This window comes from Gossypium arboreum, chromosome 11 (genome assembly GCF_025698485.1).
Source record: "Gossypium arboreum isolate Shixiya-1 chromosome 11, ASM2569848v2, whole genome shotgun sequence".
Lineage (NCBI taxonomy): Eukaryota > Viridiplantae > Streptophyta > Magnoliopsida > Malvales > Malvaceae > Gossypium > Gossypium arboreum.
The window spans coordinates 10,591,442-10,612,201 of record NC_069080.1 but is presented as its reverse complement, the minus strand read 5'-3'; the positions used below and the strand labels follow the sequence as shown (position 1 = coordinate 10,612,201).

Sequence of the window (20,760 nt, the reverse complement as noted above, 5' to 3'; positions counted from 1 at the left end):
AAAAAGCATTTAAAAAAAGTCAAGATCCACAAAATATATTATAACACAAGCAATTATCTTTTTATATAGTTGACTCTATTATTAAAATGATGTATTATTTTTATTTTGAACTCTTTAATTAGTATTCTATATAATAAATTAAAATTAAAAAATGACAAACATTCACTAAATTATATCTTTTTCTTTTCTTTTCCTTCAGATAAAATTAACACTTCAAAATATATATATATATATATATATGGAAAAAATTCTCTTTACCCTTTCCTTAAAAGTTGATAAAAATAATTAATAAATAATTATAAATGAAAGTGAAAAGGAAAATAAAATAAAGTCCCACTTTAAACAGTAAAATTAATAACCCTAGATGAAAAAAGGAATGTATGTTCTTGTTAGTTTTTACAGTTAAAAAATAAAGATACAAAAAAGGACGTTAAAACTTAAAATACCTCTCCACGAAAAAGATGCGCATGAGGGAGAGGGACCTCTCAGCCATGGCTTAGCCAGCTGTTCATGTTTACCTAAGAGAAAATCACTAAACAATGGAATCAATTCTTTGTTTTTCATGAACGAAATAAGAAAAAAAAAAATTCCACAGCTGCCTCCCTCTCCCTGAATTCGATCAATCATTTCTCCATCAATTTGTTTTTAAATTTCTTTTTCTATATAAACAACTTGGATCCTGGAATATTTGAACCAACGCATACTTCACCCTAAATTCAAACTCTGTCCGCAACCCAAACGCCAGAATCTAAATTTTGAAAGCACCCTCTTCATAAAATTGGGCTTTCGTTTCCTCCCCTTTATCCTCTCTCTCTCTCTGTGTCTCTCTCTCATTGTTTTCGTCAAAGGACAAGAAGAAAAATTGTGAAAGTGGCAAGAATTCTGAAATGGTATGTGGAAACTTGGAATATTTGTCTTGTTTGGGACTCTGGGTTTTGTTTTTCTTTCAATTTACTCTCTTGTAATGGTGTTTTGTTTGGGAAGGTGTTGGCAGGATTTTATAATGACCCTGAATTTGCTAATGTGGATTCAAGTGAAAATGAATCTATTCTTCCTTTTAAAGGAACGATTTTGAGGACTAAGTCTGGTAAAATTTCTTCACCAGTGGAGGAGCCTTGCGTTTCATGTACCACATTCAACATTCTGGCTCCTATCTACAAGCGATTGGATCAGCAGGTGATTTCTTCTTCTTCTTTGTTTTCGTCCCTTTTGTATGCGTCTTTATATTGGTAAAATTTGCTAATTTCATTTTGGGTGATGATGAAACAGAATCAGAGCGTACGAGAGAGTGATTTTAGAGCATTTTGGTTAGCTAGAAACGAGAGGATTGTAGATTGGTTGCTTTATGAAAGTTCTTCAATTATATGTCTCCAGGTGGGTTTCATGTTCCCGTCTTTTATGCTCTTTCTCGTCCCTTTGACTTTCTGAAAATGATTTGTTGAAGAAATGACTCCCTTCCTTCCATTAACAGCCCTTTTTCAACTCTAGTGACATAAGCCGTTTTTAATGCCTTTTTGTTTTGTTCAATAATAGGAATTTTGGGTTGGAAACGAAGAATTGGTGCATATGTTTGAAGAGAGGCTTAGTGCTGCAGGCTATAAGACCTTCAAACTTGCAAGGACCAACAACCGAGGAGATGGTATGGGCTCTTTGACTGATTTATTCTCATACTGGAAGCAAATTTTAAGATTTTATTTATAAATTGGGTAGATAGGGTTGTTCTTATTTGCTTTTCCGAGTAGGAGCTGATGAAGCTTGAATCAAACTGAAATTATTAGACAATTTGAGAGTTTGACACAAAATTTTGCAATATAAGATGTAGTTCCATGCAGCTGGTGCTCTTTAGTTTGGCAATTCATGTCTAACTCGTCCACTTTCAGTATATACTTACTCCATTTCACTTGGCTTCTATAGGACAGGGAAAATAGAAGAATGACCATTTTCTCACCTTTTGGGAGCTGAATTGGTTCTTTTATAATTCACATATTTTAGCTTTTGCTCTATCTTTTCAGCTGCCAGTGACAGGGGAAGAGGATGATCATATATTATAGGCTGTTTATTGTTAGCAGGTCCTTATAATGTGTGTAGGCCATCCTGCAAAGATTAATTCATTTACTTTGGTTTTCATATTTTTTGTTGCTATGCTAAATATTTGTTTAAGTACTTATTAATTGTAGGCTTGAGAACTTACATTGATGTTACTTCCCAGGTTTATTGACTGCTATACACCAGGACTACTTCAAGGTTTTAAATTATAGAGAATTGCTCTTCAATGACTGTGGAGACCGAGTTGCTCAATTGTTACATGTTAAATCAGTTGTCCCTTTTTCAATAAATAAGAATAACTTTGTTGAGCAAGAAATCCTTATTGTGAACACCCACCTATTATTTCCTCATGATTCCAGTTTATCCATTGCAAGACTGCACCAGGTAGATATCCCTTCTTCTGTGCATGTCCATATACAACTCCAGTTTCTTTTTTGGTTTGTTTCTAAGGTAACAGACTGCACTTAATCTCTAGTTTTGGTATTCTTAGGTTTATCAAATACTACTATATCTGGAAACGTATCAGCAAGAAAACAAACTCACCCAGATGCCTGTCATACTCTGCGGGTAAGCTTTATCATTGGGGGGAGGGGGGGATCTCAATTTATTTTGTTTCCCTAATGTTTTTTATTTTTCAGTGACTGGAATGGAAGCAAGCGTGGGCATGTCTACAAGTTCCTTAGGTCCCAGGGATTTGTATCATCTTATGATATTGCTCATGAATGTTCAGACGGTGAGGCAGATGCTGACAAGGTTAGTGGTATTCGATTTCAGATTTTAGCATCTCTTCATCAACAAAATACTATTTTGTTGGAATCTGCAATGCTTACTGATTAAATATGTTGGCTCTATTCATATATCCCACAGTGGGTTAGTCATCGGAATCATAGAGGAAACATATGTGGTGTCGATTTTATATGGCTTCGTAATCCTAATAAGTCACGAAAACCATTGAAGATAAGTTGGGCAGAAGCAGCTTTTGGCATAATAAAGGTTAGTTCAACATTTCTTTCATATTGTTCCAAATCCTGTCTTTCTAGCTCACATTATAGCCTATTTAGTTATTATGTCAATATTCAAGTTTCTACTCGTGCTCTCTATAGATAGAGCAGTCATTGGATATTTACATCGCAGGCCATATGTGATGCTTGGCTGGATTTCTGATAACCTTATGCATTATAACTAGTCAACTCTGTGACATTGCTTCACTTGTTGACAAAAGTGCCAAGTGAGATTCTTGAATCTGACTTCACTACTGATCTTTGTGATTCTTACACAACACTAGTGTATCTTATGATTAGGAATGTGATGGAAAATACCTGTTTTACCTTTTCTTTTGGTAATGAAGATCACCATTTATCATACATACTTCCATGTCTAAAATTTAGTTTCCATTTTCTTGATTCCAGTTTCAACTTCAAAAGGCTTCTTTGGCTGAAAATGATGCATTTGCCTTTCTAAGGGCTGACAACAGTGTCGACCATATAACTTATTCAGCATTCTGTGATGCTCTTAGACAGGTACTTTCCATTCACTTTCTTTATATAATTAGTATAATGGTAGTGGTAAAATTCTCGCCCTTTCTGAACCATCTACAGGTAAATTTAACCGGTCTTTCTTATGGACTAAGTTTCCAAGACACGAAAGATCTTTGGGTCCAAGCAGACTTTGATGGAAATGGTGTTCTAGACTATGAAGAATTTAAGGTTTGCAGCTCACCGCTAATTTGTGCCTGTATTAGGTTCAGTCCTTTTTACTAGTAGTTGAGCTATGGCCTATAAGTCACTTGATGCAACATTTTTTTTTAAATTAAGGTGATTAAGGGGTAATATGAGTGAAACTTTGGTCATATGAGAAACCTTGTGAGACATTTATGATAATATGAGAAAACACTTACTATTTTGTCATTGTAATAGGTTTTGGCAACATTATTTGATTTCAACCTCAAAAATAGCTTTATGTCGATGTAGTATATAAGCAACTTTTATCTTGTAACTAATAGACCAACATCTGGAAACGTATCAGCAAGAAAACAAACGTATCGTCATGGGTTATTATGTTGTAAATCTTTATGTGCTCTATTTCATAGAATAAAGCATTTAATAATTGGTTGACGTTACTACAGAGAATCTGGAACTCAACGTGGTCAGATCATATGGACGAAGATTGCAGCTCGGATGACTCAAATGAAGGTAATGAGGAAGAGACTGTCGGTTTCACAGTAAAGAATGCAGCTCTTTTCCCCCGTGAAGTAGAGAAGGGGATATGGCCGGAAAACTACTCTCTTTCCGATCATGCCCGGCTAACCGCTGTGTTCTCACCGGTGAGATTGCGGTGTCCACGTCGGAGCCCGTAGACTGGTTGTTGACAGCAGAAAAGAGAAATCAGCTTTTGTTTTTGTTTATACAACAAGTTTGCAGTGTTCAAGCAGATGAGGCTAAGCTATTTGATGAAAAAAATCAAAGCGCGAATAGGCCCGGCATAAGTTTTAATCAGGCTGGGTCGGGTTGTAGCTAACAGTTGTATGAATCAATGAATGAAATCAAAATGGGGGGGAAGGGTCTCAAAAACTTTGGATATTTGAGTCTGAGGCGAGGCTAGGCTAAGCTAAGCTAAGCTCATAATTGTCACCTCAAATGGAACATTTTTGACATTAGGCCAATACATTTTTTATATGTTCATTAATAGTAGCTATGCCCTCCTCACCTTTGGAATTAGAATATATAACCTAATAATTTTTCTTAATAATAATAGTTAATTCATTAAGTAGTATTGTTCATTTATTAATGGGAAAGAGGAAGGTGGAACATCAATGAAATTTCAGGGTTAGATTTTCATAAGTTTTTTCTTTTGAAAAATTTTGATTTAAAGATTTTAGTGATATTTTTGTGAAATATAAAAAATAATTTATTGTAATCAATTATTAATATTTTAATATATAAAATATAGAATATAAAATTTAAAATTTTCTCAACAATTAATATTAATTATTTTAAATACTTTAAATATTATTAAAATATAACCTTTACAATTTGAATCAACTTTCTTCTGGGATTAATTTGAAAAAGTTTGGCATTTTACAATTCTAGGCTGCCCAAGTGAATATTGATAGATTTATGGTTAATTTAGCATTGCTTTTAAAAAGTGTTGTGGAAAAATGTTGTTGACAAGTACTTTTTAAAAGTCTAGCTTAAGATTTAAGTATTTAGTATTATTGTCAAAAATATTTTGAGAAATAAAATGTTCATTTTAGATATGGTATTAATAACAAATATGCTTTTAAATAATGTTCAAATTAGTTAATATTATGATATTTTAGAAATAATATAAAATATAATTTATTATAACTTATCATTAATAATTTAATATATGAAATATAAATTTTAATTTTTAAGCAATTAATATTAATTATTTATAAAATTTAATTAAAATATATAAATTATATTTTAAATATTTAAATATAACCATTAAATATTTGTAGTTAGATATTAACACATTTGTATTATTTTAAGAAATACTTTTTTAATTAACAATTTTATTTTAAAATGTAATTTGAATATATAACCTATTTTAGATATTGATATAATAGAAAACATAAAACTAACAAATTTTACATTAACATTTGTAATTTAAAGTGAATAGAAGTGCTTTTAGCTCAATAAAAGCTAATAAATTTAACTTTTGAGTAAAAATATTTTTAAAAGTTACTCATTTCAATCAAATTTGCTTGTTTAGCACAATTTCTCTTCAAAAAATTTTATTTTTTTATTTTGTGAAACAAAAAAAGCTTTTTTTAAGCATCCCTAATTGCATCCTTAAATATTATTGCTTTATGCTTAATTTCAAATGGATTTTGAAAAATTATTGGGGTGAGAGAGGCTCGAACTCTCGACCTCAGGATTACCCAATAAGCTATGAGACCTACGCGCTGGCCAACTGCGCCACCACCCCTTGATGGTACGGATTGAGAAACATTTTTAAAATTTTCATCATCAACCTGCAGTCTGCACTTTATGGTGATTGATAAAAGAAATTATTTGGAGCTTTTTAATCTGCAGTCATTGTGCTTTGTGCATCTAAAGGAAGAGGAAACTAAAATTGATCTCGTATGGTGCAGCTACAAATGGGCAAGTTTTTGTCCCAAAGAAGAGAGAAATTTGATGAATGGGCCGCTGCTGGTTGCATGGTATGCATGACATGCCAATGAAATGAACCCAAACAGCGTGGCATGGAAGATTCTGGAATGTCTAAAACTATTATTTTATATTCTTTGGGGGATAATAGGGGAACAAAAAGGAGCAAGGACCATGAAGATAAAGCATAGGCAAGGAAAGTGATTGGATGATGGAAAGATGAGTGATTGTGGGGTCGACTCTTGCACTAACTCAGCAACTTCACTAACATTAAGTTTTTATTGGAAAAAGAAATACAAGCAGTACTTAGAAAATGAATCTTTTATTTTTACAAAGCAAGTCAAATTCTCGATCCTTCCCCTTCGTTTATTTAGCATTGCTGACTTACCAGTCCACGTAGGAGCAATGATCTAAGCCTGAAATTGGAAAAACTGAAGTGAAAACCCGGTTTCTCGGGAGGGAGGGAAGGTGGGTCCCATTCACTTTTAGAACCTTGTGCCACAAGTCACAGCTTAACTTGTGTTGTTTCTGAGGAGCTTCCATATAAAATACTCCACTCTCTGCTCTTGCAACTCACATTATCATCCTCACTTCTCTGACCACTACTCTTGCTCTTTTTTGTCTTGTTTCATTGTTCTTACTTTCTGTAATGAGGAACAAAAAGGGTTACCATATCATTCACCCAATTCCTAATGAAGAACGATTTAGCAGTTACTATTGCTATTACCTCTTCTGGGTTGCGGTTGGTTACTATCTCTGGAAAAAAATTCTCACCATAACGGGCTACAGGTTCCACCCGACAGATTTCGAGCTCCTCCATTACTATCTACTAAACAAAAATCTCGGCCGTGATTCTCTGGTCCAAGCTATCGCTGAATTGGAAGATATTTGTGGATTAGAGCCTTGGCAATTACCTGGTATTTTACATATATTCCACCATTTTGGTCTACTTTCTGATACCCCCTTCTTTTTTCTTTTTTCTTTTGTACAATTCCTTAATTTGTAGGACATTCGAATATACACTCTGGCGATCACGTTTGGTATTTCTTTTACCGGCCAAGTTTCAAGTACCAGAACGGTTCAAGGATCAACAGGACAACCAACGAAGGTTACTGGAAACCGACGGGCAAACCTCGTGTGATAATGGCTAGGGACCAGGATATCGAGATCGGCAAGAAAAGGACGTTGGTTTTTCACAAGGGACGCGTTAATGACAATACCAAAATGAAGACCGGTTGGATCATGCATGAATATGAGCTCACTGCTACTCTTCCTAACCAGGTATATATGCTGCTTAATCACTCTTCCTACAACTTATTCTGATAGAACGTTAACATCAACAAGTTTTTTTTCCTAATTAAGTTTGATGACATAATAATAGTACTTGGGTTATTTTGTTCTTTGATTTGTGCAGGCAACTTTTGTTCTCTGTAAATTGAAGAGGAAGTTCGGGAAGGCTGAGGTTTCGTGCATTGAAGAAGGTCAACCAAGTCACTATTTGCCTCCTAACTTGGGAAATTATATTGCAAATAATGCAAATCAGGCGGAAGCTGCTAGATGCCTTACGGTAATTTCATGATGCTTATTATTATAATTTCTCTGTTTCCCAAAGTCTAAGATGGTGATGATAAACATGTATATGCACCTGAATTTATCATTATTTGTCTGCAAATGACACAGGCCAACTCAGACCCTAATGAGATGTTAACACAGCTGGAAGCTCTTAATGATCATGAGGAGCTAGAACATCAATCTATAGAGTGGTGGAATTCATATGTTGGTGGTGGTTTTCCTAAGCACGATGGCTCTGGCGATTTCGGAACCCATGGCGCGGAAAATGCAATTCCAAATGTAAGTTTTTTAGGGGAGAGGTGTTCATTCATGTTGGTGAATGAATTTTGACATTTAATTCTTCTTTTTTTCTTACTTTTGTATGATGTAGCATCACTTACTTACTGAGACAACAATGGGGCAAGAGGTACTTCAAGATCAATCAGGCACTAATGAACAAGACATCAGCAACTTAGGGGACTTAGGGCCTGGTGATGAAAGAAGCAATCAACATAAGTTAGTCATGGACGATGATGGATGTAACATGCCATCTAATTCCGAAAATGATACGGCTGAAGATTCAGTTAAAATGGTAATATTCATTTGGTAAGCAAAAGCATTTGTGTAAAAATAAATGATTGTTTTTCTCTATGATACAGGATTTATCAACTTTTGCTGGACCATCAACGGATGAAGAGGTCTTTGCAGGTTTAGAAGCACTTCCAGAAGTAAGTTGCTTTGTAAGATTTTTTTTTTCCTTTTTTTCCAATTGTTCATAGACAATGATATAAACATTTGGAAAAAAAAATGCTCAATTTGTTGTGTGATTCAGGCCCAAGGAAACAGGATTGGGCAAATGATTGATGATTGGATTTTAGATGAAGGAATACGCAATGCTTTTGACAATCAATGTAGTAGAGAAGAGCAAAATGCAACAGCTATAACAGGTGGCTGTAATTTGTCTTTTGCACCTGATGCCCTAAATATACCTAGGAAAAGGTCACGTACTGATTATTGTTATGAAGGATTTGGCTTCGACACGAATCAATAAGGCACAAACAAACACTCCTTTTGTTTACAAGGAACAAAAGGAAGGGTTTCAGATAAAATATGGTTGTTATTTGGATTTGTACTAGTTTTGTAATTTATGGCTGTATATGATTAGCTTGTGTGAATTTGGATATTTGTAATCTGCATTAGGTTTCTATGCTGTCCTTGATACATGTAATTTGAAGTAATTTATGGCTGTATATGACGTAGCTGCTGATGGCACTCGAGGGCTTTATGGTAGGTTGAGGTTTAGTTTCAAAAATATGTTTAGCTCAAGTCGAAGCTTGACTCCGTCCAGCTAATCCGAATGACTTATCTTTACTGTTTACAAATAAAAAAATTAAAGTTACTTAGATATGTAAATAAATATAAAATTATTTTTAAACAGTAAAATTGGTTGAGTTGGATCAACCTTGAAATTAAATAACTTAAATCTAAATTCAGGCTAAAACGAAGTTTTTTACCTACTAATATAAAAAAAACATACTAAAATAGGGTGTTTTAAAGATTAAGTACGAAAATGGTATATTTGAAATGGTGGATGGTGGTGCAGAAGCAGCACCACCCTCAATTTTTGATCGGTTACGGTAAAAATAAATAAATAAATGGTGACATGACGGGACGCGCTTAGGAAAGAGGCGGCACCGGTGGAGGGGATGTCAGAGGCAGCACCGGTGGAGGGGCTGTTAGAGGCGGCACCCACTTTGCAGTGATGGGTTGGCTGCATGCTAACATATTTTATTTTTTTAGGTGTTTGTGGACCTTATAATGGTCCCCAATTTCATTTTCTGTTGGTGGGTGGGTGAAGGAGAAGAAAGGGAAAGAGAAGAAAATAAGAGAAGAAGAAGGAGAAGGGGAGGTCAGGGGAGGGCGGGAAGGAAAGGGAAAAAGAAAGAAAAAAAAGAGAAGAGAATAAAGAGAGGGAAGGAGAAAGAGAAGAAAAAAAATAGAAAAGAAAATGTATTTTTTGTTATAAATTAATAGATTAATGTTAATTTAATTTGTTGTTATTATTATTGTCGATTTAATTGGATTTAATTTTTAAATTTATTTTTGTAATGTGTTATTTGGTTAAAAGAGTTATTAAGGTATATTTGTATTTATTTTATATTTTTATTCATTTATAATTTATTTTAATTTAATGTTTATTGAAGTAAAAAACTTATTTATATACAAAGAATGTTTTATTATTTTATGTAATTTATTTGTTATGTGTATTTTAGGTTGATTAGATAATATTTTTATGAAATTTATTTGGCATGTTATTATTTTACTTATTTTAATATTTTTTATGTAGGTAAAAGATGAGACCATTGATATGGAATTTGGAATTTATGAGATAAATTAAGAATTAGTTTATATGTTTTAATTTTTAAGATTTTATAATTGAGAATAAGAGTTTATGTTTTTAAATTTTATTTTATGTTTTTATAAATATTAAAATGAAATTTCTTTTGAACTTTTATGGAAAAAATTTATATTTTTGACAATAATTAAGTTGGCGTGTTATTATATATATTATATTTTAAACCAAAATTTTTACTTATTATCATTTTAAAGTAATAATAAAAATATTTGTATTTATTATGTATCATTTAAGTTATGATTTTGTTATTGGCATGTTATTTTAGTATTTTAATATAAAAATTTACTTATTATCATTTTAAAATAATAATAATAATTTTTTATTTATTATGTATAGTTTACGTTATGTTTTTTTTATATTTTTATTGGCATATTATTTTTAGTATTTTAATATTTTGATGTGGAAAAACCTATTTGGTATTTTTTGTAATTAAAAGCAAAATATAAAATTTAGGTATTTTGAAAAATATTTAAAATCCATCAAACTTTGAAATTAATAACCAAAATTTGTTTTGAAATTGTAAATATCGTAATGGCTCCATTGATTAAAAATGATGGTCACATATCAAACACAGTTAATAATATGATAATATATTGTTATTTGTTAAAAATGGATTCCCTTAAATAAAAATCTACGTAATTTACAAAAATAAATTATGTTATTATAGCCATTTTCTGTAATTTATCATTGTTAGGGCCCGTACTACTCATGAAGGGGTCGGATGAATGGTTTAAAATATTCTTTGGATGCACGATTGATGCCATACTTGGAGTTAGATAGATTCGAGTCAGCAGCATTGATCCGGACGTTTGATTTGCGATACGATTTAATATCTGCATTGGTCGAGTGTTGGCGCTCGGAGACCCACACTTTCCGATTGTAGTTGGTCATCCGGGCCGTAATAAGGTCATGTCTGTAACTCAACGATAGTCCCCTGTATGTACTCCCGCACAGTGACTATCCATCCTTGTAGCTCATTATACGATGCATCGAAATCCCCGTACAATTGCTCCATTGCCATCTGTTTAGCTATCCACGCCTTTCAATATGATACTCGATAAAGGAATTGTGCCTGTATTTCTGCAATCAATACCGAAACTTTAATGGTCGGTATGTCCTTCACCATTGGCATGATACACGTATAGATAGTTTTAGAACCAAGTTTTCGATAATCTTCTGTCATACGTGTTGATGTGTATGTCTGAGGCCCAAAAAATTTTCGTATCTTTCACATTTGCGAATTTTGAATAAATGCAGTTCGTACCCGTTAATTGCAGCTTTCCGTCGACTTTCAACACTCCCTAATATATAATGTCGGTTTAGACACTGCGACTTTGTAGTCCACTGATATATTCATGCTATACTGCTTAATAGCAAATACTCACTCTTCCTTACTTTCGAATCTCTTGCCTACAAACAACTCCTCAGGATAAGAATTTACAGTCAGCCGATGAGCAGGAAGTATTTCAAGGTACTCCGGGAACTAGGCTACATACGTTGCATCGAGCTCTATGAGCGACATGTGTTGCCCAGGATTATTGTGTATCACAATACGTCGAATCTGGTTCCCGACTGAAGACGCGTTAATGTTTCTATTGTCATTCACGTCTTCGTCGTCAATATTATTAGGGACATCATCCACATCAGGATCACTATCACTATCGACCTCTTGATCACAAGGATCACTACTATCGTATCCATCATCACCAACCACATTAATATCAGGTGTAACATTAAGATCGATATCGATCTTGCGTATAGTCGATTCATTATCAACATACGATATTGAAGCCACCATGTAACACCCCTCACGTATTCAATTCTGGAATAGGGTTACAGAGCATTACCAGACTAGAAACACATATAACTGCACTATTTTCGTACGTTCGATTTGATCATACAATCAAAATTCAATTTCAATCAATTTGTCCCTTATAATAGCCTACGAGGTCTTAAGTATGCTTTAAAAGTAATTCGGGACTAAATCGATAACATATGAAAATTTTGAAAACTTAGGAAAATTTCAAACATACAGGAACCACACGCCCGTATGAACAGGCCGTGTGCCTCACATGACTAGTAGACACGCTCATGTATTAAACCGTGTGGAAACAAGGCATACATACAGACTTGCATCACGCGGCCGAAGACACGCCCGTGTGTCAGGCCTTGTGAAAACTGGAGAGTATATTGACTTATGCAACATGGCCAAGTCACACGCCCGTGTGTGAGGCGTGTGCTAAACAATGGGTATACTGACTTGTACCACAAGGCCGGTTACATGCCCGTGTGTGAGACCGTGTGGAGCATACTGACTTTATTTTAATTCAACACCAGAGGGCACACGGTTGTATAACATAACGACCATGTATCACATACGGCTGAGACCCATGCCCGTGTCTCTGCCTGCATGGACAAAAATAGGCTATTTGCAAAGCTATTATGCCACTCTATTTTCACATGTATACACAAGCATAATTGATAACATTTTTACATTACAATTGGCAGCCATTCCATAACATTTCATACACATATGATATCATTTCCTCATAGCATTCAAATACTTAGTTAATATCATGCATTTCCAATTCATAAGCCTACCATATAACAAAACACATTTGGATATTTCCATTCCATCAATTAATTGCCAAAACATACCAAAACATAATAACAAGTTTAACCAAATCACATGGCTTAGACTTATAACACAAAATGTACCAAAATCACAATCTCAAGTGACCATAATTATCACCATTATAACTAGCCTATACATGCCATATTTACAACTAACCACAAGTTCAAATGTACCAATCAACAATTGGATAGTTTGATGTATAACTCTGACTTGTCCGAAACGAGCGAGCTATCGAACCTCTATAAAACATGGAAAAAGAAACAGAGTAAGCTTTATAGCTTAGTAAGTTCGTATAATTCAGAAATAAACTTACCATTTATACATAATCAAGGCAATAATTAAGGTGTATTTAATTCAATTACCAAATGCCTAAACACAAGCAATCATCACAAGTTAGTCACCTAAATACATGAAATCATCCATTATCTCAATGTAAATACTCAATACATTGTATCATATCAAATTCACAAATATCATGTACATCATTTGTAACATTTTACTTTCAATTGTATAAACAGTAATTCATTTGTATAAACAGTACTATACCATATCACATAATTTATGCCCGTTGAACTTATTAGAATCTCAAGGGATACTCGCGTGAAATACAGTACATATAAATCTGTAATCTGTTAATTCCTTACCATTTTTTGCTCTTTCAAGCTATGAACAATAAACTCCTCCTGAGCTGATGGACAGTTAGCTCTAACGAGCTGAAACGGCAAGCTCTAACGAGCTGAAATAGTAAGCTCATACGAGCTGAGAATAGTAAGCTCTTACAAGCTGATATATCGGTAAGCTCATACAATCTGAGATGATTCCACAACACATACAGTATCTCAACCAAAATGGTAACCCTAGTTGTAATAGCTTGATTTTAGCTAAATCAAAACAGTGGTTTCGGGACCACAAATCTAAGGTCATAAAATTATTTTAATATTATTTTTGGTGTTTATAGCATGTGAATATGTATGTGTGAAAGTTTCGTGAAATAATTTTATCGTTTGAGTGTTTAATTTGATAAAATGACTAAATCGTGTAAAATACAAAAGTTACATTCCACTTGTTAAAAGTGCTTAATTGCCATGGATTATTAAATGTGAGGTCCTTATGATGTAATTAGACCATTATTAGTGGAATTTGACAGAAATGACCAACCATTAAATGTTTTGTTAATGGTTTCATTAAGGTTAAAATTTTAAAATGGCATATTAATGATAATTAAAATAAAACAAAAAGCCAATTCATGTTATCATCTTCTCCATACCTGATTGTAAGAAAGGAAATAGGTTTTTGAAAGCTTTGGATGGTTCGGCCATTGATTTTCAAGCATGTAAGTCCGTTTTAGCTCGGTTTTTTATGATTTCTATGTTTTTGTGATCGTTGCTTCGTGTTTTAGCTAGCCTATGTCTCAATTTTTGAAAGTGTTGATGATTTTCAAAGTTTCCATTGATGAATTCATGTGTTTTTTGTTATTTGATGATGAATTATGAAAGCTTGGTGCTTGATATATATGTTTTGTAAGAAATTTTGAGTAAAAATGCATATTAGGGATTAAATTGAGAAAAGTGTAAATTGAGTGGTTACATTGTAAAATAAATGAAATTTTTGGGCTGCTAATGGTCCCTATGCAATTCGGTCAAGCATGGGTTAAATTGAATTTCATGAATTTTGTGTTTTTATGAAATAGGGACTAAATTGATTAAATGTGAAACTTTAGGGGCTAAAGTGTAAAAGTTCTCAAATGTATATTTTTGGATGAAATTTAATGAATAGGAAATTAAATTAGTTAATTTTGAATTTATATAGATCGAGAAAAAAAGGAATCGGATTTAGATCGAGAAAAATTGAAGGTTATCAAGTAATCGATTTGATTCATCAATTCTGAGTACAAGGTAAGTTCGTACGTGATAGACATTGTTACAATTATGTTTTTAATACTTTAATATTGCATAAATAATATAAATTTGACGATGTATGTGTACGACGACGAATTAACTATGTTGGCATTTAGTGTGCATTTCGAGATAGCTTCGGCTATACATAGCACTTAGTGTGCGAATTGGAATAGCTTCGACTTTATGTGGCACTAAGTGTGCAATACCGAGATAGCTTCGGTTTAATGTGATGGCACTAAGTGTGCAATATCGTTATAGCTTCGGCTAATCATTTATTCACTAAGTGTGCGAGTTTTTAGAGCATTGAAAGATTTCTGAACGATTTAACGTATTGAACAAAGAGGTGAGAATGAAATAAATAAATACGAGAAAGTACAGGTACGTACGATACCTATGTGGTAGTTGATACTATGTGTATGAAGCTTGAAGAATTTGTATGTATATGATAAATGGTCATATATTAGAATTGAATGATGATATGAGAACTACTAAGTGTCTATTAATTGATGATTTGTATATTATGAACTATTGAGTATATTTGGTACGAACTTACTAAGCTATGAAGCTTACTGTATGTGTCATTTGTCTTTGTTTTATAGAGTATCAAAGCTAGCTCGGACATCGGGGATCATCAGGAACCATCATCACACTATCGACTACTTGTTGGTATTTTTGGATGCTTGTAAATATAGTTTATGGCATGTATAGGCTAGTGTGTTGATGTTATGTTCTGAATTATGATTTAAGCCATGAGATTTGGCTTACTTTTGGTTGAAAATGTTGGTATGTATTTGGTCATTTAAGTTAGCCTCAGTGATATGTTTGAAAGGTGATTTATGTGATGTGTATAATGCCTTAGATATTGGCTTATTTTGGATATGTTTGATTCGTTGTAATTATAGTTAAATGGTATGTTTTAATTATGGAATTCAGTAATTGAAATGGTTGAGAATAGATGGCATGATATGTTTGTGAATTGGCATGTTTTGGTTGCCCATATATGTAATGAAATGATACCATTTTTGATGGCTAGGTGAGCATGAGAAAATGGTGGCAAATTGGCTTTGCAAATGGCTTATTTTTGTCCACATGGGCAGAGACACGGGCGTGTGACTCAGCCGTGTGTCACACACGGCTATGTTACACAGTCGTGTGTCCCCTAGGGTACCTTTTCAAATTAAGGCAGTATACCCTACAGTTTTGGCACGGTCTAGACACACGAGCGTGTCTATTGACTGTGTGTGGCACACGGGTTGGCACATGGGCGTGTGACTGGCCGTGTGACCCAAGTCAGTAACCTCTCTAGTTTTCCCATGGCTATGGCACACGGGCATGTTCTCGGCCGTGGTGTACAAGTCAGATGTATGCCCTATTTTCACACAGCTTGTGACACGGGAGTGTCTGATGGCGATGTAAGGCACACGGCCTGTTCACAAGGACGTGTGACCTTGAAATCAAAAAATTTTTTCTAAGTTTCACAAAATTTGTGAATGTTATCGGTTTAGTCCCGAACCCCTTCTAAGCATATTTTAAGGTCTCGTAGGACCTTATAAGGGACAAAGTGATTGAGATGAATGGGTTTTTAATGATGATTGCACAAATGTATGATTTATGTTGTGATTGATCGGTAATGCCTCTGTAACAGCCCTATTTAGACCCTATACGGAATAGTGGTTTCGGGACCACGAATCCGAGTCAGAAAAATATTTAAAAATTATTTTCTGTGTTTATTATGTGTGAATTTATGTGTGAAAATCTCGTTTGAAAATTTTACTATTTGGATGCCCGATTTAATAAAAGGGCTTAATCGCGTAAGTTATAAAAGTTGCTAACTAATTATTAAAGTACCAAATTGCTTTGTTCTTTTAATATAGGGTCTTTTATAATGTAATTAGACCATATGAGTTAGTGATGGACGGTTTTAGTCATAATATATAATGGTTTTATATTTTATAACAAAGGTTAATTTTGTAATATATTAAATAATGTTAATATAATAAAACACAATGTAAAAATAAAGAAAGCCATGCATATTTTTTTTTCATCTTGGCCTATTCTTTAAAGGAAAAAGAAAGAAAATAAATAAAGCCAAATTCGGCCATTAGCAAGCTTGATTCAAGATCAAGAACCAAAGTAATCGAATTTGGATTGGGGGAAAACCAAAGTTATTGAATAGTCGTTTCGTTCCGATCGTCATTGTTCGAGGTAAGTTATTAAGCAAATAGATGTTGTTAAATTTCAATATATGTGATCTATAAAAAATTTTAATGACTATTAGTAAGTTATGAATCGGCATTGAGTAATGAAAAATGTGATTGTGGAATGATTTGTGAGTTATATGATCTTATAATTTGGTTTTATAATGGTATATTCGGTTATGTAATAAATTAGTTAGGTTGGTTTATAAGGATTTGATGATGTATATTAAAAATGTTGTATTAAAGATTTATCAATTAGCCTAATGTTTATTTATAAGTTATTTGTATTAAATATGAGATATTTTTGCTTGAATTATGGTAAATGAAATGATATATTTTTAAGTTGGCTAATTGATGATTAAGCAATGTATAAGTTGGCCTTTAGAGAATCAATTTTTAAGGTTCATTTGATGTACTTATGCGCATATCATGAAGTAAAAGAATGAGTAAGTTTGGTTTTTTTTTTAAGTGGTATGATATGATTATTTGTTTTTTTTAATATGCATACATGCATAAATATTGAAATGATATGATTAATGTTTGATATATGAAACAAGCATTTTGGCATTTACTTAAAGCATGGTTAAAACGATATGTGACTACGTGTAAGACCATGTCTGGGATGTTGGCATCGATATGTGATTATGTGTAAGACCACATCTGGGACGTTGGCATCGATATGTGATTACGTGTAAGACCACGTCTGGGACGTTGGCATCGATATGTGATTACATGTAAGACCACGTTTGGGACGTTGGCATCGATATGTGATTACGTGTAAGACCACGTCTGGGACGTTGGCATCGATATGTGATTACGTGTAAGACCACATCTGGGACGTTGGCATCGATATGTGATTATGTGTAAGACCACGTCTGGGATGTTGGCATCGATATGTGATAATGTATAAGACCCTGTTTGGGACAGTGGCATCGATTTGTGACTACATGTAAAACCATGTCTGGGACGTTGGCATTGTACGATATGTGCAGCTATCCGAGTATCCTATTTAATTTCGAATGATCCAACGAGCAATGTTAAGTAAAGACCGAATGCGAAATCGAATTAAAAAGGTTCAGGTATGAGTTAGCTAATGTGTTGAAAATAAGGTAAGTTTTGGTATTTGAAGTGATGATATGAATTATACATGTTAAAATGTTGGATATATTTATTTTGAATGCAAATATATATTCGCCCAAAAGATATATGTATCTGATATTAAAGTGTGAATCATGAATATACATAAATGAATGTATATATATATTCGACCATATGATGACATTGTGACCTTGGAAGTAAATGATAATTTTGATAATGAATATATGTGAATTTCAATCAAGTTAAAGTTGATCATAGATGTATATGTTGTATATGATTTTGCAGTTTGAAATTAAATGTGATTATGATGACATGAATTGGTTTAGTCAAGTTGAGTTATCAATGGTCATTAAGGTCCATAAATAAGTACTTTGGTTGATGTGTGATGAATTGTATATAAAAGAACAAGAAAATAAATAATAATAATAATATTATTATTATTCACTAATGATAGTGAAAATGAAAAGGAGAATATACTTGGAATATGGTTGTATTTGATTTGGTTAATGGTTCTATTGATGTATATATTTAAGTGCATATTTAAGATAGTGAATTAATATATATATATATATATATATATATATATATATGTCCTTGTATATTGATATATGATTATAATAAAAATAGATGTATAACTGAAAGTGATGTCATGATAATTTCGGAAAAATTTAGATAAATTGAGAAGTATTTATATATGTGCTTATGTCATGGATTATAAATGTTTGAATTGGATTTTAATTTCATGGTTTATATGTTAGCCAAATTGATTATAAAGAAACGATAATATTCAGACATGCTTTAAACTTGGTTAGTTAACCATTTAGGTCATAAAACAACTTAATCATAGAATGAAAATACATATTGTGTCGATTATGATATGGTCAAAATGATATGTGTTTTAAATTGTTTGATTTATATGATCTAGGTATGAAATAATGAAATGTAATAATTATATTAGCTTGGATATGCGCATGCTTATATGGTAAAATGATATAAATGATATTTTTACTTATGAATTATGTGACTACATATATGTTCATTATATGATATGAAATGATTTGTAAAGAGATTATGTTAGTTATATGGTATTAAAATTGAATGGTTTGAATGATTTGATAGGAATAGTATATTAAGTATGAAATGAAATGGATATAAATTTAAAGTTGTGTTTTGTCAGGTAATACCTCATAACTCTATTCCGGCGACAAATACAGGTTAGGGGTGTAACATTCATAACTCTATTCCAGCGACGGATACGGGTTAGGGGTGTTACACTAGTGACATGTTACTCGTATCCTACGAATTCTTACGATTCAAATGGGGCTTCAATAACAATTAAACTATATTGATAAGGCATTCACATTCCAAGTATATCAACTATGCAATTATACACTTTCATTACAATTATTTCAAGTATTTAAAATTTTGATTTTAATTATACGAACTTACCTCGAGTTTGCTTGGATAGCAAATATCAGCTAATCGTCAACTTTTCTTTTTCCCTGATCTAAACACGATCTCGGCTTATCTTGATATATATAATATCAAATTCAGATTATTTAATTAACTATTTGTGCAATTTAGTCTAAAACACGTATTAAGGCTATTTTACATATTTACCCTAAACTTTCTCATTTTTACAATTTAGTCCTTGTCACATAAAATTGTAAATTCATGTTAGTATAGCCCAAGCTTGGAAAATTTTACTACATGTCACTAGAAGCCAATATTTTCAATTTATTCATACTTTTACCCACATAATTTAACTATTTCTCAATTTAGTCCCTTTTTGACATTTTTGTCAAAAATCACTTTACAAAACTAATTTATCTAACAAAAACTGTTCAAAATCCATTATCAACCATCAAATTATCAAACATCCAACAATGGTAACATGTTAAATCTTTAACAAATTCTGTAACAGTCTGAATTTGGGGCTAGTCAAAATAGTGGTCTCGGGACCACAAATCTGGAGTCGAGTAAATTATATATATATATATATATATATATATATATATATTTATAATTATTTAGATGTTATAGCATGTTTTAAGAGTGCATGAAAAATTTGGTGAATTAATTGTAACGTTTGTGAGCCCAATTGTGAAAAATGACTAAATCGCATAAAATGCAAAAGTCCTATTTTGATAGCTAAAAGTGCCAAATAGCTAGATAACCTAAATTGGGGTCCTTAAAGGGCAATTAGACCCTTTAATGAGGCATGATCGGCCATAGGAGACAAGCTTGGTTAAAAAAGTCCAAATTTGGTGAGTTTGGTGGTAAAAAAGTCCAATTTTTTACCCATTTTTGGGGTTTTTGAGCTGAAAAAATTTCAGCAAACTTTAATCCTTCACAAGTGATTTTAATGACTTTTCTTGAATATTTTTGTACTTTTGAGACCCTTGAAGCATGAGCTTTCAAATGAGGGTACTATTTTGCAAAATGATCAAGAGTGTAGGGTTTTTCCATGAAAGGGTTTGTAATTTTTTCTGAGTTTTTATGAAAGAAAATAAGTCTTGGGCATGCTGTGAACAACTTTTGTGAAAGGTGTTAGCATAAAAACACCTAAAAAGACGATATTGCATAAGTTGTAAAATAGATGTTAAGTATGTGAAATAGTGGAAATTTGGAGTTGCTATAAGAGTGAAAAAGGTTCAAACATGCTTAATACGCAAAGAAATTCGATAAAAATTGATTTTTGGGCCTAGGGGTAAAATGGTCATTTTGTCAAAGTCTAGGGGCAAAATGGTCATTTTACCAAAGACATAAATTTTCGATTGCTTAA

At 32.7% G+C, this 20,760-nt stretch overlaps 2 protein-coding genes and 1 non-coding gene across 4 annotated transcripts; 2 read left to right on the top strand and 1 right to left on the bottom strand.

The window, feature by feature from the left end:
- The first annotated feature begins 373 nt into the window (after positions 1–373).
- LOC108471073 (uncharacterized calcium-binding protein At1g02270) lies at positions 374–4,731 on the top strand. 2 transcript variants are annotated; one of them, XM_017772649.2, is made up of 11 exons: positions 374–890; positions 985–1,176; positions 1,270–1,374; positions 1,534–1,639; positions 2,210–2,430; positions 2,537–2,613; positions 2,685–2,799; positions 2,914–3,039; positions 3,456–3,566; positions 3,645–3,752; positions 4,172–4,731. In XM_017772649.2, exons 1-11 carry the CDS (start codon positions 888–890, stop codon positions 4,400–4,402), a joined length of 1,395 nt encoding a protein of 464 aa, XP_017628138.1. In that variant the 5' UTR covers positions 374–887; the 3' UTR covers positions 4,403–4,731. The 2 variants fall into 2 exon arrangements, with proteins under 2 accessions (XP_017628138.1, XP_017628139.1); XM_017772650.2 differs by lacking the exon at positions 3,645–3,752.
- A 1,180-nt stretch (positions 4,732–5,911) lies between these two features.
- Positions 5,912–5,997, bottom strand: TRNAM-CAU (transfer RNA methionine (anticodon CAU)). Its single transcript is given in 2 exon segments — positions 5,912–5,947; positions 5,960–5,997. It is a non-coding gene; the product is annotated as a tRNA-Met (tRNA).
- A 448-nt stretch (positions 5,998–6,445) lies between these two features.
- Positions 6,446–9,133, top strand: LOC108471171 (NAC domain-containing protein 86-like). Its single transcript, XM_017772774.2, has 7 exons — positions 6,446–7,096; positions 7,186–7,460; positions 7,594–7,746; positions 7,860–8,030; positions 8,122–8,322; positions 8,390–8,458; positions 8,563–9,133. Exons 1-7 carry the CDS (start codon positions 6,829–6,831, stop codon positions 8,779–8,781), a joined length of 1,356 nt encoding a protein of 451 aa, XP_017628263.1. The 5' UTR covers positions 6,446–6,828; the 3' UTR covers positions 8,782–9,133.
- The last annotated feature ends 11,627 nt before the right edge of the window (positions 9,134–20,760 follow it).

Excerpts from the sequence above, each read along its gene's own strand:
- LOC108471073 (XM_017772649.2), top strand. Across the intron at positions 1,640-2,209 it reads GACCAACAACCGAGGAGATG|GTTTATTGACTGCTATACAC; the intron begins GTATGGGCTCTT and ends GTTACTTCCCAG. Across the intron at positions 3,040-3,455 it reads CAGCTTTTGGCATAATAAAG|TTTCAACTTCAAAAGGCTTC; the intron begins GTTAGTTCAACA and ends TCTTGATTCCAG.
- LOC108471171 (XM_017772774.2), top strand. The coding sequence starts at position 6,829 with ATGAGGAACAAAAAGGGTTACCATATCATTCACCCAATTCCTAATGAA. Across the intron at positions 8,031-8,121 it reads CGGAAAATGCAATTCCAAAT|CATCACTTACTTACTGAGAC; the intron begins GTAAGTTTTTTA and ends TGTATGATGTAG. Across the intron at positions 8,323-8,389 it reads CTGAAGATTCAGTTAAAATG|GATTTATCAACTTTTGCTGG; the intron begins GTAATATTCATT and ends TCTATGATACAG.